The sequence below is a fragment of the Lepidochelys kempii genome, chromosome 24, assembly GCF_965140265.1.
Source record: "Lepidochelys kempii isolate rLepKem1 chromosome 24, rLepKem1.hap2, whole genome shotgun sequence".
Lineage (NCBI taxonomy): Eukaryota > Metazoa > Chordata > Testudines > Cheloniidae > Lepidochelys > Lepidochelys kempii.
The window spans coordinates 9,222,772-9,248,288 of NC_133279.1; the positions used below are offsets into that span (position 1 = coordinate 9,222,772).

General features: G+C 57.7%; 3 protein-coding genes across 7 annotated transcripts in view; 2 read left to right on the forward strand and 1 right to left on the reverse strand.

Moving 5' to 3' along the window:
• Positions 1-4,397, forward strand: part of DEDD (death effector domain containing) — a 39,670-nt gene extending 35,273 nt beyond the window's left edge. For all 3 annotated transcript variants that reach the window (XM_073323244.1, XM_073323243.1, XM_073323242.1), the window contains one exon: positions 1,165-4,397. In XM_073323244.1, coding sequence (XP_073179345.1) covers positions 1,165-1,541 — 377 coding nt within the window. In that variant the 3' untranslated portion in view covers positions 1,542-4,397. The remainder of the gene's footprint in view (positions 1-1,164) is intronic.
• On the reverse strand, positions 4,299-14,857 carry NIT1 (nitrilase 1). 3 transcript variants are annotated; one of them, XM_073323239.1, is made up of 7 exons: positions 14,770-14,857; positions 13,105-13,209; positions 12,572-12,847; positions 11,500-11,603; positions 9,842-9,975; positions 8,308-8,433; positions 4,299-7,215 (listed from the first exon to the last, which is right to left on the reverse strand). In XM_073323239.1, coding segments are annotated over exons 1-7 (1,026 nt in total). In that variant the 5' UTR covers positions 14,772-14,857; the 3' UTR covers positions 4,299-6,936. The 3 variants fall into 3 exon arrangements, with proteins under 3 accessions (XP_073179340.1, XP_073179342.1, XP_073179341.1); XM_073323241.1 differs by lacking the exon at positions 14,770-14,857 and adding an exon at positions 14,299-14,650; XM_073323240.1 differs by lacking the exon at positions 14,770-14,857 and adding an exon at positions 14,138-14,650.
• On the forward strand, positions 14,751-20,015 carry PFDN2 (prefoldin subunit 2). The gene is made up of 4 exons (XM_073323245.1): positions 14,751-15,126; positions 17,048-17,136; positions 17,859-17,982; positions 19,692-20,015. The coding sequence occupies exons 1-4, from the start codon at positions 14,770-14,772 to the stop codon at positions 19,869-19,871; spliced, it is 750 nt and encodes a 249-aa protein (XP_073179346.1). The 5' UTR covers positions 14,751-14,769; the 3' UTR covers positions 19,872-20,015.
• Positions 20,016-25,517: the final 5,502 nt, after the last annotated feature.

A 25,517-nucleotide genomic window follows, 5' to 3' on the forward strand; every position in this document is an offset into this window, starting at 1 on the left:
TGCAAAGCCAAGAGCAGCCCGGAGTCCTGGCCTCTGGCAAGGGGTGACCATGTCTGCAGCACATGGAGCAGGCAGAGACCCCATCCCTCTTCTCGCTGCCCCCCCACCAGCCACATGGCTCCATTAGCCAGACTGAGGCAGCTCATTCGTGCCTGTCTCACCCGAGCCTGGAGACTGCGCTGCATGACTCTGAGAGCTGTTACAGCTGGCCCTGCCCCCTTGCTTTCCCCATCCTCCTCCTCCATATGTCAAACAGGACTTGGGAGTGGGGGGCAGCAGCCACTGTCAGAGCTTGGCCCATGTTTTAATTCACAAGAAAAAACTGATCATGGTGCTGCCGTGGTGGGAAAGCTCCTGGTGCTCGACGACAGCAGGGCCCGCTCGGTGCACTTGTGCTCAGTTAGACAGCACCCCGAGCTCAGAGCTGGCAGTCACGCTGACCTGGTTTGTCCGTGGGAATCCGCATGGGCATGCGGATGTCAGGGCACAGGTTTGGATCGCACAGCTGATGTAAATCGGCAGAAGGGGTTGGGGCTTTGGAGGAGACAGGCTGTCGTCTCTGCAGTGCGCTGGGTGGTGATACTGAGCTGGGAATCTGAGCACTCTGGGCCGGGTTTTCGGAAGAGCTCCGCTCCCGGTTAGGCGCCTATAGCGAAGGGCTTGTCCAGCAGCTCCTGCTCAGGGGGATGCTGCAGGGGTGCTGCTGGCAACAAGCGTAGGGCTGGGCACAAGGCACTGCCCTGTCAGCTGGAAACAGACCAGCTGTCATTGATATTTGTGACTGTTCTTTGTCTCTTGGTTTTTGTGCTGGTTGCCCTGACATCTGGGCATACAGCATACGGGAGAGGCAAGACTGGGTCCAACAGCCAGACCCTGTGGCCCCACCTCCCCACCCAACACCAGAGCCACCTCTCCACAGCTGATGCTTGGTGACAGAGGTGTGGGGAAGGAGTGGTGAGCTACTGGCCACTCTTGGGGTTCCAGTCTGAGCTCCGCTGCTGGCTCTGGCCTTGGTTACATCCCTCCCCTCTGTGCCATCTGGACAGGGCAGCTACCCCTTCCCAGGGCACGGAGCCTCCTGTCCCCAGGGCAGAGCGCTGGGATCCTCAGGCAGAGGGGGGTTGCAGTGAACTCGCTAACTCCTGCCCTGCCTTCCGCCCCCAGACATCCGCCTGCGAGTGCGAGCCGAGTACTGCCAGCACGAGACGGCGCTCCAGGGCAACGTCTTCTCCAACAAGCAGGATCCCCTGGAGCGGCAATTCGAGCGCTTCAACCAGGCCAACACCATCTTAAAATCCCGGGACCTGGGTTCGATCATCTGTGACATAAAATTCTCAGAGCTCACCTACCTCGACGCCTTCTGGCGCGACTACATAAACGGCTCTTTGCTGGAGGCCCTCAAGGGCGTCTTCATCACGGACTCGCTCAAGCAAGCCGTGGGCCACGAGGCCATCAAGCTGCTGGTCAACGTGGACGAGGAGGATTACGAGGTTGGGCGCCAGAAACTCCTGCGGAACTTGATGCTGCACACGGCCCCTTGACCCTCCCCCAGGCTTGGCCTTGGCGGCTCTTTGGGAGCCAATCGTTTCATTTTTTTTTAAAAGGAAAAATCATTTAAATACCCACCGCCCCCCCCGGTCCCCACCCAGCACCACCGCCCCCCAGCAAACTCCTGCCAAGTGCTGTGTAACTGTAGGACCCGCCTGAGCAGGAGGAGGGCTATGCTGCCACTTAGCCAGCTCTCTGGTGGCCCCAGCCCAGCCGAGAGTCCACGATACCTGGGGCAACCCAGAGAGCAACTCCCCGCTCTGCTCTAGGAGCCTGGCCGGAGGATGCCGAACTGCCCAGCGGTAGGAGGAAGGGAGAGCTGCCGGCAGGAGCGCTGGGTGCTCACATGTCCTCCCCTCCCCCCCGGTTCTCTTGTGCTGGTTTTTCTTTTATACGGTCTTCTTCTTAAAAAAGGCAGAACTGTCATGTGGCACCGGGGCCCTGTGCGTGTGGGGGATGCGGGGCAGAGATGGGCTGGGGAGGTGGGACTCTTGATTATTCACTTTAATAAAAATGAACGAGTGCAGCGGGAGCTGTGTGCGTGTGGAATGAACAGCGTGCGGGGGGGCCTGGGCCATTGGCCTTCTATTGCTGGGAGCCTGTTTCCACCAGTCCACTTCGCACTCAGCTGGCGATCCAGCAGGGGTGCCCTTTAGCCAGTTTGGGTATCTTTCCAGGGTGGGATGGTGGGGAGGGAGGCTGAGCTAAGGCGATTGCTGTCCCAACCCCTGGCGGGGTCCTGTGGCATCATCTGCTCTAGGCTGGGCAGGCTTGTTTCAGGAGTAACATCTGCACGAATGGAGCCCATGCTGTTAATCTGCCTCCAGAGGCAAGAGCTAATTGTTGGGTCAGTGTTCCCTTCTCCCAGCCTGTGCCTTTGTTACCCCCTTCCCTGCAATCCTCCCCCCATCGCTGCCAGGCCAGCATCTGCCTCTGACCCCAGAGAGGAAACCTGAGCAAGAGGCTCCCTGCCCTGCCCATCTGATGCATAGAGCTGGTCGGACCCAGCCACAGCTGCTCCCCCCAGAGCTGAGAGATGCTTGCAGGCCCAGCAGGAGAGTTCTGCGCATGGAGATGTGCACCCTCGCTCCCTTGGCCTGCAGGGCGGGAACGCATGGGGGCAAGGCCAGGCTTTTGGGATGTTCAGGGACAGTGTCACAGCAGCAGGGCCTGGGGGTGGTGAGCGCCCAACCCTGGCCTATGTCACAGATGATGCCCCAATGTCTCCCTCTTGCTGCTACAAGGCTGGGCCCAGCAGCGGTGCAGATTCCTCTGGTGGTGGGGTTGGCTGTGTCCCGTGGGCTGTGCAGCAGGGAGGGATGCAGTGGGGCAGATGGTAGAGTAAGACTTTGGCACAGGGCCCATTCCCAACTGGGAAGAAGATGGCTCCTGTTTGATCCTACCCCATAACAGAAGGTTTGAGAGTTAAATTTGTTCCCCCTGCCCAGATGTACAGACTCCAGCTGGGAACCTAGAGGTGGGGAAAAATCCGAGGAGGGGCCAATCAGGGTGGTGCTGCCTGGTTTGCTCCCGGTCAGCTCCTTGGCGCTGGGTCTTGTCTGTCTGTCGCTGGCACTGGACGTCCATCCCAGGAGGAAGGAGCTGCTCCCAACAGGCAGGACTAGGAGGTGCTGTCCTGCATTAGGCCCTGTCTAGTTACAGCGATGGCTCTGGGGCCAGCAAGCTGGCTGTTTGGAAAGCACCTGTCACCTCGGGGCTGCTGTAATACAAACAGTCTCAGGGCTGGCCCTCTGCCTGCCTCTCCCTTACAATCCCCATGGCTGAGAGAGAGCCCTCGCCCAGCATGGGGAGTGGGGCTGGCTAAAGCAGTAACACGCTAGAGGCTGCGGTCCGAGCACCTCCTGCCACTGCACGCAAGATGCCACAGGTGGCCTGGGCCAGTGGCTGGCTTAGCTGCATATTTTTAATTTTGGGCTGACTTTTGTTACTTTTTGGTAACAGGCCTCTGGGCTTGTTCCCTCCTGCTGAGCCCAGAACTTGGTGCGAGGGCAGACCTAGCCAGTTACGTGCCCACTTGGTAACATCATGTCAGGGATACAGTGGGCCTGGGGCTGTGTGGGCTTGTCAGTGAAATGGTCATTCTCAGTACCAATCTTCCAGGAGCCACGAGTGCATTTTAATTGGAAAATTCTCTTCCTCCCCAGTTCTTTTCCTGGTAACTCAAGTAAACACCCCAGGATTTAGGAGCTGCAAATCTAAAGCAGCTCCACAGAACTCCACACTGAGTTGAGGGAGAACAAGTGGGTCTGAGGGTTATTTTTGCTGCATTTGATTTTCTTCTTCCCATCCTCCCAAATCTCTGCTGAGCTGCAGGACGTTTTCCCTATCGGTTCAGATGCTCAAAGGTATGCAGGTGCCCAACTCCCATGAGGAGATACGCACCTCCGTACTTCTGAGGAGCTGTGCCTTGAAAGACTGTTGAAAGCCAGATCAGTGCACGTGGGGTGGAGGAATGTTTGTTACAGATTGTTGCCTCCCTACCCGGGCATGGGCAGAGGGATAAGAAAGAGGGTGTTGTGCTTACCGAGTCCCCATCCAACGAAGCTGGCATGTGATAGCCCTGCAGGCTGCAACCCTCATGCCTTGATGGGGTTGTTTGGTGTGTGTGTGTGTGTGTGTGTGTGTGTTGATGCATTTTCTATCCACAGGCTGTCTCAGTTGAGAGCGTGTAGACCCCTCCCTCCCCGCACACACCTCCCTGTTTAAGGACAATTCTGGCACAAACTGTGTAATTTCTGTGACTCTTCTGTATTTTTTAAACTTCCAATATAACAGTCATAATCCCCATGTAGCTTTCCGTTTTCTTGAAATAAACATCTACTGCATCTCGTCTGCTTCCTTACTGCACAGATGCTGGGTCAGTTCCGTTCCCTTCCAGCTGTTTGGGGTGGTTTGTTTTGAAGTGTTGCATCTGGCCTGGGGTTTTCCATTTCCTACCAGGGTGACCTTGAGCTCTGCAGAAGCACATGTGCCTAGGACATGCAACGTTCATCTTGTTCTTAAGATCCCAGCTGGCCTACCTCAGCTAAACCCCAGAGCGCCGTTAACCAGCAGTGCCGTGGCTGGGCCGCTGGTCCCCCCCTTGGGTTTTGTAAAGGTGGGTCCTCGTTGTGTCACATCTGCACTTCAAGTAAAGGTGCTGTGCTGGGAAAAGAAGCCACGAGTAGCAGGGGCCCTGGCGGTTGCATGGCTAAAGACTGCCCTTCTTCACTGCTGAGTTCAGCTTCAGAACCATTTTGCGATGTCTGCCTGAGTCTGCAGCCAGCCTGAACCGACAGCTCCAACTGGCAGGAACTGCCCCACTGTATTTAGATCAGCCTGCAGATGATGTAAGTGCGGCCTTGATTAATTGCACTGGCTCAGCCAATGCACCCAGCTAGGTTAGGGCTGGAGCCCCTCTCCCCCATACAGTGTGCTCACTGCCCCCTAGTCAGCTCACAATTCTCTATTATGGACTGAACCCTCATGCTCTTCCTGGGAGGAAATCCAGCCTTGGCCCTGGTTTATAGATGCAAACCAAAGGGCCACCGCAAAAGTACTGTCCCAACAGTCAGTCTCACTCTGAGTGCACCAACCACTAGAGTGACAGTCCCTTTACTGGGGTAGGGAATGTGTTTCCTGCTAAACTGTGGGTCTTTGGGCCTTGCTCTCCATTGGGATCGGAGGAGAAAGTGATACACAAGAGGGCCAGTAGCTTAGATACAAGGCAGAGCCACCATCAAGCGCTAGGATGGGAGACCTTGCTGGGGCAGGGCTGGGGAGGCACTGGCTGCCTGCAGAGGGGAGACAATGGCAGGGAGGGGGTCCTGAGCTGTGGGAGAGAGGTACAGTGGGAAGATGATCCAGTTCTCCTGCTTCACCCTAGGGTTGTGGCCAGCATCCAGCCCTCTGGGTTGCCCATTACCTCAATTACTAAGTGTCACTTCTCCTTTCCCCAGCCACTTGGGTCTCGTGCTAACATGGAGCTTTTCACCTAAAGATTGTGGAGCATGTGTCGTCAGACAGATGGGGAAACTGAGGCAGAGGGAAGGGACCTGCCCAAGGGCTCAGAGCAGCATTGTAGGGGCTATAACTAGGGTGCAGTTCCGTGCTCCAAGACCCATGAGCTTTAAAGGTGAAGTAGCCCAGGCCCATCCATCCCTTGCTGAGGCCAAAGGGGGGAATCAGGCACACTCTATACGCTCAGAAGTAACAGACTTCTCACCCTCTTAGAATTTCCTAACTAGTTATAAATCACAGGGGAACTGCCCAGGGTGGAGAGCCCCTCTCCCTCTGCTGGGAAATTGAGCCCCACCCCACCTCAGGCAGACCATGGGACAGTTTTAGGGCACTAAAAGGGGAGACTAAGGGGGGATATGATAGAGGTCTATAAAATCATGAGTGGTGTAGAGAAAATGAATAAGGAAAAAAGTTATTTACTTGTTCCCATAATATAAGAACTAGGGGCCACCCAATGAAATTAATGGGTAGCAGGTTTAAAAGGAAGTTGTTCTTCACTCAGCACACAGTCAACCTGGGGAACTCCTTGCCTGAGGAGATCGTGAAGGCTACGACTAACAGGGTTAAAAGAGAATTGGATAAATTCACAGAGGTTAAGGCCATTAATGGCTATTAGCCAGGATGGGTAAGGAATAGTGTCCCTAGCCTCTGTTTGTCAGAGAGTGGAGATGGATGGCAGGAGAGAGGTCACTAGATCAGTACCAGTACCTTGGGAGCACCTGGCATTGGCCACTGTTGGAAGACAGGATCCTGGGCTGGATAGCCCTTTGGTCTGACCCAGCGTGGCCGTTCCTATGGCAGGGACGTAGTGACAAGGGCAGCAGGCAGGACGCCTCAGGAACTGGTACAGCTCGAGCGCTTGCTGAGAGGGGAACGGGTCCGACACACCAGCTAGCCCCAGCCTCCCCAGGAACCTCTCCACTGCTCTGTCTCTGAGCCAGGGTTTTACCAGCAGCCGCCTCACTTCCGCTTCCTCCCCTCTATCTGCTCAGCTCTGGAGCCCACTGCGAATGGTCCTTCCACGGGGCAGCTGCCGCATCAGCTGCTGCCTGGAGAAGCCAGGGGCCCGGCTGGAGCTTCTCCCTTCACCCTTGGGAAATGCTCCATCTTCGCTTGGGCCTGACAAGGCAGCACCAGCCCGAGCAGGAATTGTTGGGGGATGCTGCAGTTCCATGCTGTCTCCCAGAGGGCGCCTCTGCCCAGCACACACCAGGAGAGCCCTCAGCCCTGCTCAGTGGGTCTCGGTGGGGGGAGGAGGTGATACCGGGAGGGGTCTCTGCTCCCTGCTCTGCCTCCTGATTATGGAGGGTTGCAGGGCTTGGCTGGCAGTGGCTGATTTTCCGGGGGGGGGGGGGGGGGGGCAGCCCCTCAGGGAGGCGGGGGTTTCTTCAGCACAGTGACCCTGCCGTAGAGATCGGCCCGCCGGTGGGTGCAGACCGGCATCTCCTGGCGGATACGGCGCAGGTAGCCCAGGTCAATCTCCGCGTAGCACAGGCCTGGCCCCTCCTGGCACTGGGCGATCACACAGCCCCAGGGGTCCACCACCATGGTGTGGCCGTAGGAGGTGCGGCGCTCGTGGTTCTTCCCGGTCTGAGCTGCTGCCACCACGTAGCACTGGGTCTCGATGGCGCGGGCCCGCAGCAGCGCCTGCAGCAGGTCGGACAAAGGGGCAAGGCAGCTCACCACGGACGCTCTCCAAGCGCCACACCAGCCAACCCTCCCAGCTAGCTCCTGGGCTAGTTTTGTGCTGCTGAAAAAGGCAGGAGGCTCCCCACGTATCATCCAACCAGTGGGTCTCAGCTCAGTCTCGGCTGGAAGTGCTGCCTATAATTAAGGTTGCCTGACACTTCCCATTCTGAGACCCTGTTTTCAGTGGCTTCCAACTTTGTCAAACTTGAACTGTTCGGGCTGATTCCCCACGCCAGGTGTCAGCCTCGGGGTGAACGCTTTTGGAAAGTTGCGGCTAAAACGGCTCTGCCGTTTCTGAGAACGGGATTAGGGGATACATGGCTTTGCCCGAGTTAAACACATTCTCACCATGCTCTCATTGAGCGGTTCTAGTGCCCAGAGGCTTTGGAGCAGGGACTGGGTAAATGGCCTTGGGGCCACTGAGGTGCCTTTTGCCATCACCCGGAAAACTGGCCCAAATTTGGCCAAGTTATGAGCCTCTGAAAAATCTCAGTTTGCACATGCTCAGTAGAGACTTCTTAGAGTTGGCAGCTAAGTTCTCCCCCCGAGCATGCTCCAGCCTCCCCCACCCCAGCTCCTACATGCTCCAGCCTAGGGATGCCAGAGCTGACCGGGACTTTCACTGCTTGTTTCTCCAGGTACTGGGGGCTCATCTGGCATCAGAACTTAGAGCAGGGGCACTCAAGAGGAGGAGGGATTGGAATTTGGAGTGGTGAGGATGGGGGCTGAGCAGGGCAGAAGATGGAGAGATGAATAAGAACAAAAAGCGGGAAAGGGGCAGGATCCAGGACAGGGAGGGAGAGGAATGGGGGGGCAGGGGCAGCCATGGCTGGGGAGGGGAAGGCTTGGGCATTGGTAGGGATTGAACTCAGGGCTGCCAGTACCAAACAAACACAGAGACCTCTAAAGGAATCCCCCCCTTCTTATAATGGTCAGGAGCTATTCTAACAGATCTGTGTGTTACACCCGCCAGAGTGAGCCATGGTCTCATATACACAGGCTCTGCATTGTCCATGTCACTATGCAACAGGCAATCACAGCTGGACTCACCTCCCAGTGGGCGGAGCCTGTGGTCACGGTGAAGGCTGATGGGTAGGTGAGAATCTCCGCCCCCTCCTGGGTTAGTGCCAGAGAGATTTCTGGGAAACGCAGGTCATAGCAGATGGCGAGGCCGATCTGGGGGGAAGAAGAGGGGTTCTTTGAGCCGGCGAATGACACAGAGATCGCCATGGGTGCTGCCAGTGATGGGCCTCAACCAAGCAAGGGCCGCATCTGCCCTGGGCCCCAGAACTCACCCCCAGGGCAGTTCCAGTCTTGTCTGCACAACAGCTGCCACCAAAGTGTGTGTGTGGGGGGGGGGGGGGGCAGGGATCCAAGGACCTGATTGTGCCTGCTGCTCCCCAGACCCCATCCTCCTCCACCCCTAGGATCACTGGTTTGGCCCTCTTGGGAGAGGGATTTGGGGCAGCTCCATGATGTGCATCAGCTCAGTGTGTAACAGCATTCGCACATTCAGCTTGGGCCACCTCATTGCAAGGAAGGCCTGGCACAAGAAGGGCAGGGAGCCATGGGAAGAAAAAGCCAAGTGACTAGGGCTATTTCACTGGAGAGAAGGCCAACTGGGCTCCCATTTACCCTGTGCCCAAACACCCAGGGGCGCTAGATGCATTGTACAGGCCACCCATGGAAAGCTGCAAGAATCTACCTTCTAGATGACCCACAGAACTCACTACTGCAGGATTTCACTGCAGCAGACATTGGCAGGGATCAGTCAGGGGGCTGGAGCCAGGATGGCACCTGCACTGATATTAGCAGGAATCAGAATGACGTGGACCACCGGTCCACATGCTCCAGGGGTTCCCGGGGGCCAGGCATAAAGCCACACTGCACACCAGAGTGCATCATGGTCACTGTTGGGGGAGGGGTTGGGTCTGTCATGCGTTAGTGAAATAAGGGAACTGGTCCTGACACACCACTGTATCTGGAAGCGGTTACCGGTACCAAATATGGTGATGACAGCCAAATATTCAGCCCTGTGAGATGCCTCCCCTCCCGCTCCGGCAGGGAAACACAGAAGCCAGCACAGATTCCTGGGGCTCCTGGTTGGGCCCAGGGCTCCCCCAGCCCCAGTTTGCAATAGTACTTCTCCCCCCGCCCCGTGCTTTGAACTCTCATTTGCCATGGAACAATCCGACCTGGGGCAGGCAGTGGTCAGGGGCCCCGAGCAATGACCCAGCCAGACCTCAACTCCCAACGGAAACATTTCTGAATTCTCAAAAATACTCGCCAGACGGGAAACCCGTCTCCAGCCCAGCCCTAGCCAGAGTTGCCTACGTGTCTGGGAGATGCCGACTCTGCGGGGTCTGTCTCGGCAGCCATGGGAACTGCTGCCATAAGGCTCAGGCTCCATGGGTGCAGGAGCACTGCAAGGGCCCAGCTCTGCCCTCAGCTACTCCAGGGTAAGTCCAGAGTCACCCCCACTGTTGGTGCCGTCGCTCCGGAGCGACAGTGCAAGGCTTGGCCTGAGAATCTCGGAGCACCCTGCCCTGTCCATACCCTCCTCCCCACCACACCGGGCTCCTACCTTCCCAGCAGGGGTGCTGACAGGCAACACAATCTCAGGCCCGGGGTTGGTGAAGTTGCTCTCCTTCATAGACACTCGCCCTTCCAGGTCTACATCGCAGAGGTGCGTCTTCCTGTATGTGGCCACGACGTGCCCTGGGGACGAGTGGGGAGAGGAGACTGCAGGCAGCATGGGCATCCCGCTGCCTCTGGGGAATCACTAGGAGAAGGGGGTTAGGGGAAAGGGCCAACACTCCATGGACACTCAAAGGGCCAACACTCCAAGCACTTTGCAACCCCACCTCTCCACAGCCTCTAGGAGGTGGGTCGGCAGCATTGTCCCCATTGGAGGCAGGGGGAAGGGACGACCATAGCAAAGAACAGAGTTGGGGACAGAACCCAGAAGTCCTGACTCCCAGCCCCACCACTGCTCTAACCCATTGGACCCCACTCCTCCTGCAGAGCTGGGGATAGAACCCAGGAGTCCTGACTCCCACACTGCCTCCTCCTTGCCAGCTTGGATGAATTGGGGGTCTGGTTCATGCCCTGGCCCGAACTGCCAGAATGGGTGTGATACTGTCTAAAGGGGAAGGTGGAAGTCTACACTAATATGGTCACCACTTTTACAAAAGCGAGATAAACCTTGTTGAAAATATGTATTGTGAGGTATCATTGGAAAAGTTGTAAGCTGCTGAGTATTATTATCCTGTTATAATGTATGAATTAACACTGTATGGGGAGTTACGAAATTCTGATATATATTTGTAACTCAAACATGTTATATGTCTGAGAAATGCCTACAGGCTGGCTCTTCAGGTATAACAAAAGAACTGTAAATAGGGGCCTCTGCATGTTGCCCCGAAGACCCTCAGACTGTATGTGCACAGGAGGTGCTAGCAAAATTTGTAGTTCACATCCAGGACTGATGGCAAAGCACGTACACCATGGAACTGCCTGACCCATGACACAGCCAGGATTTTTCCCGTTAAGATATAAAGAGGGAGACCAAAGGCCCCTCACCACCTCTTTCCTACCTCATCTCAGGACTGGTGAATTCTAAATAAATGGACTGAGGTCCCCAAAACTATTTGGCCCAACACAGGGAGACTTATAGACAACCAGCAGATTTAACATCCTGCTATCATTTTGGACAACATAGTTTGATCCAACTTTTATTTGCTTTGGCCTTTTAGTAACTCTCATTCCTTTTTCTTAGTTCATAAATCTTTAGTTAGTTTACTAAAGGATTGGCTACAGCGTAGTCTTTGGTTTAAGGTCCTGAGCATCCACTGATCTGTTTTAATAACCTTTGCTCACAGAAGTCTAGTCTGCCTGGGTGATGATATAGACTGGAATGTCTATGGGGACTGTCTGCGGCTCCGGGTTAAGCTAGTATGGCGATCCAGGAACACACAATTGTTGCAGCTCTGATTAAATCTAATTCTAGACTATACCCCGAGTGTGGGAGTGCCCGCCTAGTTTTTGACAGTCTGACCTGAGAATGGCCCTCTCAGCTGTGACCCATACCAGGCACGGTGACAACAGGCAGAGAGCAGTGACCCCTTCACATCCATCAGTTACCCCACAATGGCAGGGGCTTGGAGCCAGGTCAGTGGGCACAAGGGGCAGTGCCTGGAGATTTCCCTGCAGGGAGTGGCTGGCGGTACCCGATGCTCTCACCTGTGGGGTCCAGGAGCAGGTGACAGTTATAAATCCTCCGGGTGCTGGCCCAGTCCTCACCTCTCTCATGGAAGCCACCCAGAGACAGCCACACTTGGCACTCCCTGTCAGGCAGAGATGCACCCACATTACACAGGGAGCGCGGAGACCCTCGCTGCCCCTGCGTGCCTGAGGAATGGCTCTGGAGCCTGACAGCCTCAATCCCCAGAGCGGCTGCAGCCCAAGGCAAGCTTCCCTCCCGCACTTCCCTGCTTGTGTGCGTGTTCCCCAAAACCCAAACCCAAGGCCCCGTCAGAGGATAGCGCTGGTTCCATGGCTCACTCAGCACTTGGCCCTTCTGCCGGCTAGTGCCAGCCACATCTGTCCAATAGGAACAGGGACCCGATGGGGACAATGCCCCAACCGGCAGCCCAGAGCGGACGGGCTCCACTGCTTGTCCCAACGAGAGCGGCTGTTGTACACACTGCCATTTAGAGAGACGCTGTCAAGGCTGGGAGGCCTGTAGTGAACCCTAACCAGCTCTGCTTTGCTGCCTCTCCTCATCCCTTGCCCACCCAGCCTGGGAAGGGACCACAAGCCCCATCGGCTCCACTGGGGCTCTTCTAAACAGGGTTCTGGTCACGTCCGACCTCTCCCCCTTGAGGGCCTGACCCTTCAGAAATGTGACACCACCTAGGGTAGCTCATTCCTGCCCCCTCTCATCACCCGGCTCCCACGCCGAGTCCCTTGCTTCTAGAGGGATAATGACAGAGCGAAGGGAGTTCAGGAACAATCGGGGGTGACAATGGGGAAAGATTCAAAGCAACACGGGCAGGGGAGCAAGCTCTAGACAGACGAGGGACAGACAGGGTGGGACATGGGGGCGGAATAGTGGGAAGAGGGCGAAACGAAACAGGGGATCACAGTTTGGCTGGAAAGCAGAGCACTGCCGGGGGCCAGCTCCCCAGGGATGGGGCAGGAGCCCCATCACGCAGACCATTTGAACAAAGGCGGGCTGCGCGAGTGGGCCCAATCCTGCCCTGGCCCGGAAAGGGATTTCCCAGCCGCCGCCTTCTGTCGAGCAGAGCTGTACCTGGCCAGGCCAGCGTAGCGCTGAATCTGGGCCCCCTCCAGGCTCTCGGCCAGGCTCAGGGTCTCTTGCGTGTTGCTGCCGATGAAGTCGAAGGCCTCGGGAAGGAAGACGACGCAGGCACCTCGCTGTGCTGCCTCCCGGATGAGCCGCGAGCAACTGGCGAAGTTCTGCTCCTTGTCAGGCGTGGAGGTGAGCTGGCACACAGCGATGAGGGGCTTCAGCGCAGTGGCAGCCATTATGCCAGGCTGCCAAGGGGCACAGGACAGCAGGGAAGAGCTGGGGGCCAGGAACAAGAGGAGAGTGGAACAGACTGATATGGGGAGGGGCAGACGGCTGCAGTTTCTGGGCTCTCAGCCCAGCTCCAGCCCAGCCCAGGTCCCAGTGGGGAGGCCATGTTGCTGGACGGGAGCGTAAAGCGTCCTCCCAAAGAAGGCCTTGGACAGGAAGCCTATGCAAAGGCCTCAGAGAATCCGGCATCAGCTTCCTCCAACCCTCCCCAGGAGCCCAACTCCCCACAACCCTGCCCATTGTACCTGCGGCTGGCTGTGCGGGATGGGATCCTTTGCAGCTGTCTCCCAGGAACCCGGCGAAAGGCACAGTGCAGCGGGCATAGGGCAGTCTGGATCACTGCTCTCAGCCTGGGGGGATGTGCAGAGAAAGGGGGGTTAATGATTCAGTTCAACCCCTGCAGCGAGAGGCCCAGACCAACCCCCCTCCTCAGAGGCCTGATGCTGGCAGCCCGGGGTGATGGGTGGAGGTGAGAGCAGGGGGGCTTTAAAACAAGATCAGTGTCTCCCTTTTCAACAGAATATAATCATAATGGGAAATGGGAATAGACCAGTGCTCACAAACAACCCGATCACCACACACCAGCTGGCCAGCCCAGGACTTGTGAACAATCCTACCATAACAAACCAGCCCGGTTTTCAAGAACAACCCTGCCACAACACAAACCTGCCCGGCCGGCCCAGCGCTCGTCAACAACCCTGCCACAACACAAACCGGCCCAGCGCTCGTCAACAACCCTGCCACAACACAAACCGGCCCAGCGCTCGTCAACAACCCTGCCACAACACACTATCCCGGCCAGCCCAGCACTCGTCAACAGACCTAGCACAACACACCAACCTGGTGCTCGGTAGCACAGCTTAGCACACTCCTTGAAAAGCTTTCCAAAATACCTGTGCCAACAAACACCAATATTTCTTCATCCAGATTCATGTCCCTTTTGCAGTCATTTTCCCCGAACATCTGACCCCAGAGGCTTCCTGGACTGACCATCCTAGAAACGTGGCCCCAAGAAGGGGGCTCAGGCAGCCAGAGACAAGAAACCAGTCTCTTGCTCTCAGTGGCTTATCTCAGCAACAGCAGGAAGGTCAAGTCTGGCCTCCCCGGGGTTGCTTGGAGGAGCTATGGGAGGGCTCGGCGATATTTGCTCAGTGCTCTTTGAGCTTGTCTCCTCCAACACAAACACAGAGCAACGTGCGTGTGAAAATAGCCCCCCACAACCGGCCCCCACCCACAAGAACAAACCCCACCAAAGCAAAACCAATCCCCTGAACACACTTATTCTCCTAGGGAGAGGGAGCGAGAACCACACATGCCAGATGCCAGGCACTTGCTTAATGCATGACCGAAGGGCTCCTACGCCAGAGACGAGCTTGGGGGCGTGAGACTCCACGGGGAGCAGAAAGTCCTGGATCCAAGGGCAGGGCTGCCGCCCTCACCGGTCCTCGATCCAAGGGCAGGGCTGCCGCCCTCACCAGTCCTCGATCCAAGGGCAGGGCTGCCGTCTCAGGCACGAAGGCTTCCGTCAGCCAAGACGTGCCTTTGCTGTTGGAGTCCACACAAGTCAGAGCTTTGAGCACTGTGACTCCCTTCCCCTTTCAGCTCGGACTTGCTGGGCTCTGGGGATTTACGCTAGCTCGGCAGTTCGCCCAGGGGCCGCCAAGCCGAGGCCGGGGCCGAGTTTTTAAGGGGGAAACCCAGGCCCAGGAGCCGAACTCTCAGGCTCTGGGCGGACAGAAACTCAAGGGCGCGATCAGATGCGCCCCGGCCCGCCAAGGGGGGGGGGGGGCCCTATCGCCTGGTAGCCCGCTTCCCAGGGCGGCGCCCCCACTGGCCAGTCACCAGCCCCGCGGGGCGAGCCAGAGCCGGTAACGCCCCGCCCCGCCCCCGCCGCGAGCAGGGCCCGTTACATGGAGCAGGCCGCGGGGGACGGGGCGACTCAGCTCCTCCGGCCCGGGGCGGGCGAGGCGGGCGAGGCAGCTCCTGGCTCCCAGGGACCGGCCCCGCCGGACGCCTGCGGGGGGTGGAGAGCGGAGCAAGGGCCCGCGAAGCCGGAAGGCGACGGCGGCCCAGGAGCGTCGCTAGGGGACGTGCCCCAAACAAATATGGCGCCCGAAGGGCCCTTTTTCCCGGCCGGTGGAGGTCGTGACCCCGGAAGTGGGGGGGAACGGACCATGCGCAGAACTGGCGGGAAGATGGCGGACAGTGGGAAGAGCAAGACCGCGCCGACAGCTCCATCCGCCGGCAAAGGCCTGACGGCGGAGCAGGTACCGGGCGGGCCCATCGCACCCCATGGGGGGGGACGACGTGTGTGTGTGTCGGGCGGGCCCATTGCACCTGATTGGGGGGGGACGTGTGTGTGGGGGGGTGTGTCGGGCGAGCCCATCGCACCCGATGGGGGGGACGTGTGTGTGTGTGCCGGGCGGGCCCATCGCACCCCATGGGGGGGGACGACGTGTGTGTGTCGGGCGGGCCCATTGCACCTGATTGGGGGGGACGTGTGTGTGGGGGTGTGTGCCGGGTGAGCCCATCGCACCCGATGGGGGGGGACGTGTGTGTGTGTGCCGGGCGAGCCCATCGCACCCGATGGGGGGGGACGTGTGTGTGTGTGCCGGGCGAGCCCATCGCACCCGATGGGGGGGGACGTGTGTGTGTGTGCCGGGCGAGCCCATCGCACCCGATGGGGGGGGACGTGTGTGTGTGTCTGCCGGGCGGGCCCATCGCACCCGATGGGGGGGACGTGTGTGTGTGTGCCGGGCGAGCCCATCGCACCCGATGGGGGGGACGTGTGTGTGTGTGTGTGTGCCGGGCGAGCCCATCGCACCCGATGGGGGGGACGTGTGTGTGGGTGTGTGTGCCGGGCGAGCCCATCACACCCGATGGGGGGGACGTGTGTGGGTGTGTGTGCCGGGCGAGCCCATCGCACCCGATGGGGGGGACGTGTGTGGGTGTGTGTGCCGGGCGAGCCCATCGCACCCGATGGGGGGGACGTGTGTGGGTGTGTGTGCCGGGCGGGCCCATCGCACCCGATGGGGGGGACGTGTGTGTGTGTGTGCCGGGCGGGCCCATCGCACCCGATGGGGGGGACGTGTGTGTGCCGGGCGGGCCCATCGCACTCAATGGGGGGGACGTGTGTGGGTGTGTGTGCCGGGCGGGCCCATCGCACCCGATGGGGGGGACGTGTGTGTGTGTGTGTGTGCCGGGCGGGCCCATCGCACCCGATGGGGGGGACGTGTGTGTGTGTGGGTGTGTGCCGGGCGGGCCCATCGCACCCGATGGGGGGGACGTGTGTGAGTGTGTGTGTGTGCCGGGCGGGCCCATCGCACCCGATGGGGGGGACGTGTGTGTGTGTGGGTGTGTGCCGGGCGGGCCCATCGCACCCGATGGGGGGGACGTGTGTGAGTGTGTGTGTGTGCCGGGCGGGCCCATCGCACCCGATGGGGGGGACGTGTGTGTGTGTGTGTGTGTGTGCCGGGCGGGCCCATCGCACCCGATGGGGGGGACGTGTGGGTGTGCGCCGGGCGAGCCCATCGCACCCGATGGGGGGGACGTGTGTGTGTGTGGGTGTGTGCCGGGCGAGCCCATCGCACCCGATGGGGGGGACGTGTGTGTGTGTGCCGGGCGGGCCCATCGCACCCGATGGGTGGGACGTGTGTGTGTGTGCCGGGCGGGCCCATCGCACCCGATGGGGGGGACGTGTGTGTGTGTGCCGGGCGGGCCCATCGCACCCGAAGGGGGGGACGTGTGTGTGTGTGTGCCGGGCGGGCCTATCGCACCCGATGGGGGGGACGTGTGTGAGTGTGTGTGTGTGCCGGGCGGGCCCATCGCACCCGATGGGTGGGACGTGTGTGTGTGTGTGTGCCGGGCGAGCCCATCGCACCCGATGGGTGGGACGTGTGTGTGTGTGTGTGCCGGGCGGGCCCATCGCACCCGATGGGGGGGACGTGTGTGTGTGTGTGTGTGCCGGGCGGGCCCATCGCACCCGATGGGGGGGACGTGTGTGTGTGTGTGTGTGCCGGGCGGGCCCATCGCACCCGATGGGGGGGACGTGTGTGTGTGTGTGCCGGGCGGGCCCATCGCACCCGATGGGGGGGACGTGTGTGTGTGCCGGGCGGGCCCCCCACCTGAAGGGGGGGTATATTGAGTGAGGTCCTGTCCCCCACGCCTGACCTTCCTCTCTCCCTGCAGGTGGTGGCCGGGTTCAACCGGCTGCGGCAGGAACAGCGGGGCCTGGCCTCAAAGGCGGCGGAGCTGGAGCTGGAGCTGAACGAGCACAGGTGGGGGCAGGATCGGGCCCCCCCTCCCCCACGCTGAGCTGCCCTCTGACCAGCCAGCCTGGAGCCCTGTGCTCCGAGCCCCTCAGGGCCTGGAGGCTCCCCGCTACTGCAGCACGTGGCCCTTCTCCCAAGCCCCCCACAGTTCAGCACAGGGGCCGAGCCAGACACGGCGTGGCCCTGATCTTGGTGGCTCTGCATCTGGGCCCCACCCCTGCTCCTGCAGAGAACCCCAATCTCTGAGGCCCAGGCCCAGGGTCACATAGGGACTCTGGTGGAGTTGGGCATTGAACTCTGGTCTCCCAAGTCCTAGCTGGCACCCTGAGTGGGCCGCTGTCCTTTTCAGCTCCCCGTGGGGACCTGCCTGCTGCTGCCTCTTGCCCGCCAGCTCTCCCTGAAGGGGATCCTTAATTGGATTCCAGTGTGTGCTCCCTGGACTGTTCAGTGGGGCCAGACGGGGGAGCGAGGGGGGCAGAGCTGGAGTTTGGGTTGTTGGGAGCTGTAGGCTGGTGAGCTAGGGAGCCTGGAGAACTGCACAGCAGCCAAAGAGTTGAGTCGTCCTTCTTCCTCCCCATCCCATCGTGACTCTGAACACAGGGCCCTGGGTATAGGGTAGGCTGGGCCTGAGACTATCCCACGTAGCCAGGCCCTGTGGATCTGCAGCCCTGGCTGTACGCTCTCTGTGGTGTCTGGAGGGACCTCAGCAGCATCTGCCTTTCCCACAGCCTGGTCATCGACACGTTGCGCGAGGTGGACCCCACCCGCAAGTGTTACCGCATGGTGGGCGGGGTGCTGGTGGAGCGCACCGTCAAGGAGGTCCTCCCTGCCTTGGAGAGCAACAAAGAGCAGGTAATGCAGGTGCCGGACACCGGCAGGATCTGGGGAGGGCACTGTGCCCACTGTGGAATGCTGCTGTGCTCTGAGCCCCACTGGTATAGGGTGGTCACGGGTGCTGGCTGCACCCTGTTTCTCTTGGTGATGGAGTGTCTTCTCCATCTTGCTGGAGGTGCCATGATGTGATTAGTGCAGGGTGGATGGGGCGTCGTGTCTGGGAGTGGGGAGGTGCTGGACCCCTCTCCATGGGGCTCTGTGTGGGAGCTGGAAAGGATCAGTGTCTCCTGGATTTCACGGGGAGCTGAGCACCTGTGGAACTCCCAGTCCTGGGTCCCAGAGAAACCCTGCCAAGCCATCCCTTGTCCCAAAGGAGCAGTTAACCCCTTCACATCCAGGGGGTAGCACAGAGTGTGAGTGGGGACACTGAGTCGCGTCTGTTTTTCATTAAAATATTACAGTTCCCACGTTTTCCCAGGACGGGCTGTCGCAGCGAGTCAGTAATCGAGACAGGAATAGAACCCAGGCATCCGGGCTCCTGTGCTTGGGCTCTTCTCAGTCCCTAATTTGAATCTTTAGTCTCCGGCAGGGCTGTGCTGATTGCTTCCCTTTCCCCTTCAGGGAGCTGGGAGGGGGCACTGCTGGCATCACAGTGAGCACAGCTGCTGTCCCCTCGTTAACTGACCAAACCGCTGCAATATGCTCCCAAGCTGTGTCCCACTCCTGGCCAGTGTGGCCCTGATCTCCTCCCTTGGGTGGTGGTGCAGGGGTTTCTGGCCATACACATTGGCCTGGGGCTAAGTGACCCTGCCATCATACATGGAGAGGAGAGGATGGCACTGTTCAGCCTGGGATTGCAATAGACCGGAGATGGGCAAACTATGGCCCGTGGGCCAGAGCCGTTTTAAGCCAGCCCAAGAGCTTTCACTGTGGAGCAGAGTCTGGGGCTTGCCCCACTCCGGGGCACTGGGTCGGGGGCCACACCACACAGCTCGGCCCTGCTCTGGCGCTCCAGCCGGAGGGCTGGGTGGGGGGCTGCCCCACGTGGATCCCGGAAGCCACGGCATGGTCCCGCTCTAGCTCCTGTGCGCTCCAATGGCCCCCTCTGGTGCTCCAATGGGAGCTGCAGGGGCGGTGCCTGCGGATGGGGCAGCTTGCAGAGCCGCCTGGCCGTGCGTCCGCATAGGACCTGGAGAGGGGACATGCCACTGCTTCCGAGAGCCACTTGCGGTAAGTGCTGCTCGGAGCTTGCACCCCTGAGTTCTCCCCAAACCCCTGCCCTAGCCCTGATCCCCCTCCCTCTCTCCAAACCCCTCAATCCCAGCCTGGAGCACCCTCCTGCACCCCAAACCTCTCATCCCCAGCCCCACCCCAGAGCCTGCACCCCCAGCCGGAACCTGCACCCCAGCCCTGATGCCCCTCCTACTCTCCGAACCCCTCAGTCCCAGCCCAAGAGCACCCTCCTATACCCCAAACTCCTTATCCCAAGCCCCACCCCAGAGCCTGCACCCCCAGCCAGAGCCCTCACCCCCTCCCGCACCCCACCTCCAATTTTGTGAGCATTCATGGCCCGCTATACAATTTCTATTCCCAGATGTGGCCCTCAGGGCAAAAAGTTTGCCCATCCCTGCAATAGACCCACCCTAGGGGGGTGGAGGGAGGCGCATGCTGGTGCCCGCCCTGCACCCCAGCCCTGACTCCCTCCCTCCCTGCTTCCAACCCTGCAGATCAACAAAATCATCGAGACCCTGACCCAACAGCTGCAGGCGAAGGGCCAGGAGCTGAATGAGTTCCGGGAGAAGCACAACATCCGTGTGATGGGGGAGGACGACCAGAAACCGCCGCCCAAGGAGAGCTCCGACGGGGCAGGAGCCAAGACCAGCTCTGCCGGGGTCCTGGTCTCCTAGTGGGGAGACCACTGTGTCCAGGCCCCTTCCCAAAGGACTTTCTGCCTCCCTCCCCCTCCCTGACCCCTGAGGCTTAACTTTATTATTTGGTGTCGCTCTTGTAATATTTTTTTTTTTTGTTAAATAAACATTTTTCTGTCATGAGCTTAGGTGAATGTGGGGCTGGGGGAGGGGCTGGACTGGCCCCCTAGAGGTTAGTGTCTTCTGCCCACCGAGCAGGGGCACCGGCTACCGGGAAGGGATGGCCACTCTATAGGTCGGTCCTTGAGTTCTCACGATATTGCCAGTGCGGGAGCCAGACACCACCTGGGGTTTTTATGCAGATGCCTGCTCCCAGTAGCTGCTCTGAGGCGTGGCTCTCGTACGCCAGCAAGCAGGTGTCCCTCGCGACCATGCCGTAGCTGGATTTGTGCTGCTGTGTAGAAAGAACAAGGATCTGCGGCCCACCACCAGAACCTCCAGCTGGCCGACTCTCCCGCTTGGAGGCTCCTGTCTCGGGGAGAGGCTCCTTTTCCGGAGCCCCGGCTGGCGGCGAGTGACAAATGAGTCTAATCAGCCGCCTTGGAAACAAGTGGAGCCAGATGTGCTGCCTGGCCGCAGCATTGGGCATGGAGGGATGGGAGTCAGTGGCTGCATTACACCTATTTTGTCCCATGGGAATCCCCTCCCTGCTGCCAAGAGGGAAGGTCACTGGGAGCCTTCCAGTTAGGGCTGGTGGAGAATTTTCCCTCCACGGTTTTATGGAAAAATCAGGTGGTTCGTGAAAAATTGTGTTCGGTCGCAATGTCTGCTGTTTCTAGAAACTCTCGCCTCAGACGCTGCCACGTGCTGGGGCTCCCAGGCTGCTACGCCCCGCATCTGCCAGCTGCTTCTTGCCGTACAGAACTGAGAGAGAGCAAGTCCATGCCCTGCTCCCACTGGCCTGGCCACCTGCGGGCCCAGGAACCAAACACACACAAACCAAACCAAGGATGAGAGCATTGGCCCTGCCAGCAGCACCCCCCTATGACTTTAAAACCCCACCAAACCCAATGGTCTTGGCAGCATTTTCCCAAGTTCTGAGTGGAGGCCAGGCCCTTGGCTCCCTGCTGGATGCATCTGACGCTCATGGACGAAGCTGATTTCCCCATCTGTGGCCATTCTCTCATGGGGTCTGGCTGCGGGGTTGACGTCAGTGGAGGTTGCTTGGCTGTAGCAGAGCTCTGTGTCACAGGGACGGGTCTAGAGGCATCTTGGGACCTGCTTTGACTGCCCCACCCTGGGGCCTTCAGCTCTCCTGCCATGGAATCCTGTGATTGGTTTAATTGGGGATTGGACCTGCTTCGAGCAGATGACCTCCTGAGGTCCCTTCCAACCCTGATCTTCTATGATTGTCCCACGTTTTGCATGGGCCCTGGGCTACAGCCCCCAGCATCTCAGTCTCACTTTCCCACCAGGTCCCACTGGGTTTGGTTCTTTTCTTCGGCAGCTGGGCACTGTGGTGAATACAGCGATCAAGCAGCTTCTTAAACCCCAGGCTTGTTTATTTTAACAAAGTGACTAGGAGGGAATGGATTTCAAATCACAGATGGTCTATACCCAGGCCTGTCTTACGTAAGGCCTTGCCCTCCCCAAGCCAGGCCTGACTTGACACATGCCAGTGGGGTCTGTGTAAAGCAGCACGGTTCCCCCAAAGCCCTCCCTGAACAGCTCCTCTACAACGCACATGTGCAGTGGTCTAATTCTGGGTGTCGGCTTGTGCGCTTGTTGTGTTTAACGGCCTGTGCTAGAGGGGAGCTCAGTCTAGCTGGATCTGGCCTTGAATTCGAGGACTCCGATCTCTTTTCAAACTGCTACTGTCTGGTTCCCAGCCCTTTTCCCAGCCTGGCCCTGTCTCTTGACTTGTTTGCTTAGCTGGAGCTATTATTCCTTACAGCTGCACTCTCATTAAACTAAACCACTCTAGTCTTCCAATAACATCTCAGTCACCAAGCCAGCACTCAGGGGTTATAAATTAGCACAGAGCAGTTCCACTTCCATTACACTGTGAAAGGATATTGCTTTCACGGCTCTGCTGCCCCCGCTGCTGAAGGGAGATCACAGTTCAGCATAATCCCTGGCCTAACGCAAACCTGTCAAGTTCCCTAAAATTCCACTGGGATACTGGGAAGATCTCCCCAGCCAGAAACTTGAGCATGTTGATCTTTTACAGCCAAAAAACGCAGAGCTAAGCAAGAAAGTTTGCAGCTGCAGCATGGCCCCCATCCCAATGATGATTTAATTGGATCAACCTGGACTCAACCAGGGAAGGAGATTGAAGGGTTTGACAGCCTGAACCCCTAGGATGCATCTAGAAATAGGACACAGGGTGGGACGAACAAGTCAACAGCTGGGAACTGTACAAAATTTAAGCATTCATCACTTAGCTCTTGCTTAATGCAAACTGACTGTATTTGGTGTTGGCTCGCTTTTTGACATAAGACAGGCCCTACTGGGTCAGACCAAGGGTCCATCTAGCCCAGTATCCTGTCTTCCAACAGTGGCCAATGTCAGGTGCCCCAGAGGGAATGAATAGCACAGGTAATCATCCAGTGATCCATCCCCTGTAACCCATTCCCAGCTTCCGGCAAACAGAGGCTAGGGACACCATCCCTGCCCATACTGGCTAATAGCCACTGATGGACCTATCCTCCATGAACTTATCTAGTTCTTTTTTGAACCCTGTTATGGTCTTGGCCTTCACAACATCCTCTGGCAAGGAGTTCCACAAGTTGACTGTGCATTGTGTGAAGAAATACTTCCTTTTATTTGTTTTAAACCTGCTGCCTATTTCATTTGGTGCCCCCTGGTTCCTGTGTTATGAGAAATAGTAAACAATACTTCCTTATCTACTTTCTCAACACAAGTCATGATTTTATAGACCTCAATCATATCTTCCCTTAGCCGTCTCTTTTCCAAGCTGAAAAATCCCAGTCTTATTAATCTCTCCTCAAATGGAAGCCGTTCCATACCCCTCATCATTTTTGTTGCCCTCTTCTGAACCTTTTCCAATTCCAACATATCTTTTTTGAGATGCAGCAACCACATCTGCACACAGTATTCAAGATGTGGGCGTACCATGGATTTATAGAGAGGCAACATGATATTTTCTGTCCTATTATCTATCCCTTTCTTAATGATTCCCAGCATTCTGATCACTTTTTTGGCTGCCGCTGCACACTGAGTAGATGTTTTCAGAGAACTATCCACAATGACTCCAAGATCTCTTTCTTGAGCAGTAACAGCTAATTTAGATCCCATCATTGTATATGTCGAGTTGGGATTATGCTTTCCAATGTGCATTACTTCGCATTTATCAACATTAAATTTCATCTGCGATTTTGTTGCCCAGTCACACAGTTTTGAGAGATCCTTTTGTAGCTCTTCACAGTCTGCCTGGGTCTTAACTATCTTTAGTAATTTTGTATCATCTGCGAATTTTGCCATCTCACTGTTTACCCCTTTTTCCAGATCATTTATGAATATGTTGAATAGGACCAGTCCCAGAACAGACCCCTGGGGGACACCACTATTTACCTCTCTCCACTCTGAAAATTGACCATTTATACCTACCCTTTGTTTCCTATCTTTTAAACACCCTGACAGCAGGATTGTCTGGCTATGTAGACTCCCTCCTCAGGCCCTACGCTACCAGCACTCCCAGCTATCTACGAGACACCACTGACTTCCTGAGGAAACTTCAATCCGTCGGTGATCTTCCTGATAACACCATCCTGGCCACGATGGATGTAGAAGCCCTCTACACCAACATTCCACACAAAGATGGACTACAAGCCGTCAAGAACACTATCCCCGATAATGTCACGGCTAACCTGGTGGCTGAACTTTGTGACTTTGTCCTCACCCATAACTATTTCACATTTGGGGACAATGTATACCTTCAGATCAGCGGCACTGCTATGGGTACCCGCATGGCCCCACAGTATGCCAACATTTTTATGGCTGACTTAGAACAACGCTTCCTCAGCTCTCGTCCGCCAATGCCCCTACTCTACTTGTGCTACATTGATGACATCTTCATCATCAGGACCCATGGAAAAGAAACCCTTGAGGAATTCCAGCATGATTTCAACAATTTCCATCCCACCATCAACCTCGGCCTGGACCAGTGCACACAAGAGATCCACTTCCTGGACACTACGGTGCTAATGAGCGATGGTTTCATAAACACCACCCTATACCGGAAACCTACTGACCGCTATTCCTACCTACATGCCTCCAGCTTTCATCCAGACCAAACCACATGATCCATTGTCTACAGCCAAGCTCCACAATACAACCGCATTTTGCTCCAACCCCTCAGACAGAGACAAACACCTACAAGATCTCTATCAAAAAGAAAAGGAGGACTTGTGGCACCTTAGAGACTAACCAATTTATTTGAGCATAAGCTTTCATGAGCTACAGCTCACTTCATCGGAACCGATCCGATGAAGTGAGCTGTAGCTCACGAAAGCTCATGCTCAAATAAATTGGTTAGTCTCTAAGGTGCCACAAGTCCTCCTTTTCTTTTTGCAGATACAGACTAACACGGCTGCTACTCTGAAACCTATCTTTTAACCTGTTACCAATTCATGCGAGCACCTTCCCTCGTATCCCTATCCCTCTTATTCGTTTTTCTTTCCCTGTTTGCTGGGATGCCACTAAACCTCCTGCTTTTTAGTCCTGGCCTAATTTTAGAGCCAAAGCCGGTAACCACGTGTGGGGCACTCTGCCTGCGGAACCAGTCCCTCTGCTTCTCCATGGATTCCTCGGCTCCTTGCAGGGCATCAAACACGCTCGGCCATTGGCTTTGAGAGGCTTTTGGAGAGAGGACTTGAACTTCAACCGCTTGGCCTCCAGCAGCAGGGACCCTGCAACTGGTGGCTCCGTTAGTGTTAGCACAAGGATGCGGGAGGCTGGGCTGCATCCTAGGTTGGAGAATTTGTAGCTGGTTTGCTCTAGGCTGAATCACTGCAGCTGCTCTACAACAGTGGTTTCCAAACTGCGGGTTGCGACCTAGCACTGGGTTGCAGAATGGAAGGTGCTGGGCCGCGGCGGCTCTGGTCAGCACCACTGACCGGGCCGTTACAAGTCCTGTCAGCGGTGCTGCCCAGCTGAGGCAGGCTAGTCCCTACCTGTTCTGACATCGCGCTGAGCCCTGGAAGCAGCCAGCAGCAGGTCCGGCTCCTAAGCGGGGGGGGAAGGGGGGGGGCGCACAGGGCTCCGCGTGCTGCCCCCACCCTGAGCACGGAAACTGGCCAATGGGAGCTGGGGGGGGTGTGTGCCCACAGGCAAGAGCCATGCAGATCTGCTTGCACGCTTCTGCCTAGGAGCTGGACCTGCTGCTGGCCACTTCTGGGGTGCAGCGTGGTCCACGATACCAGGACAGGCAGGAATCCTGCCTTAGCATCCCCACTGCTGCCGGGGAGCTGCCTGAGTTAAACCTATGCCCCAATCCCCTGCCCTGAACCCCCCCAAACCGAGCCCCTTCCCGCACCCCAAACCCCTCATTGTGGCCCCACCCCAGAGGCTGCACTCCCAGCCGAGCCCTGCCCCCTTCCCACACCCCAACCCCCTGCCCCAGCCCGGAGCCCCCCCAAACCCAGAGCCCCTTCCTGAACCCCA

What these genes read in the sequence shown, in the direction of transcription:
- PFDN2 (XM_073323245.1), top strand. Translation starts at nt 14,770, where the DNA reads ATGGAGCAGGCCGCGGGGGACGGGGCGACTCAGCTCCTCCGGCCCGGG. An exon ending in AAGGCCTGACGGCGGAGCAG is followed by an intron (nt 15,127 to 17,047) that starts GTACCGGGCGGG and finishes CTCTCCCTGCAG; the next exon opens with GTGGTGGCCGGGTTCAACCG. An exon ending in CTGGAGCTGAACGAGCACAG is followed by an intron (nt 17,137 to 17,858) that starts GTGGGGGCAGGA and finishes CCTTTCCCACAG; the next exon opens with CCTGGTCATCGACACGTTGC.
- NIT1 (XM_073323239.1), bottom strand. An exon ending in CGCTACGCTGGCCTGGCCAG is followed by an intron (nt 11,604 to 12,571) that starts GTACAGCTCTGC and finishes TCTGCCTGACAG; the next exon opens with GGAGTGCCAAGTGTGGCTGT. An exon ending in TCAGCACCCCTGCTGGGAAG is followed by an intron (nt 8,434 to 9,841) that starts GTAGGAGCCCGG and finishes TCTTCCCCCCAG; the next exon opens with ATCGGCCTCGCCATCTGCTA.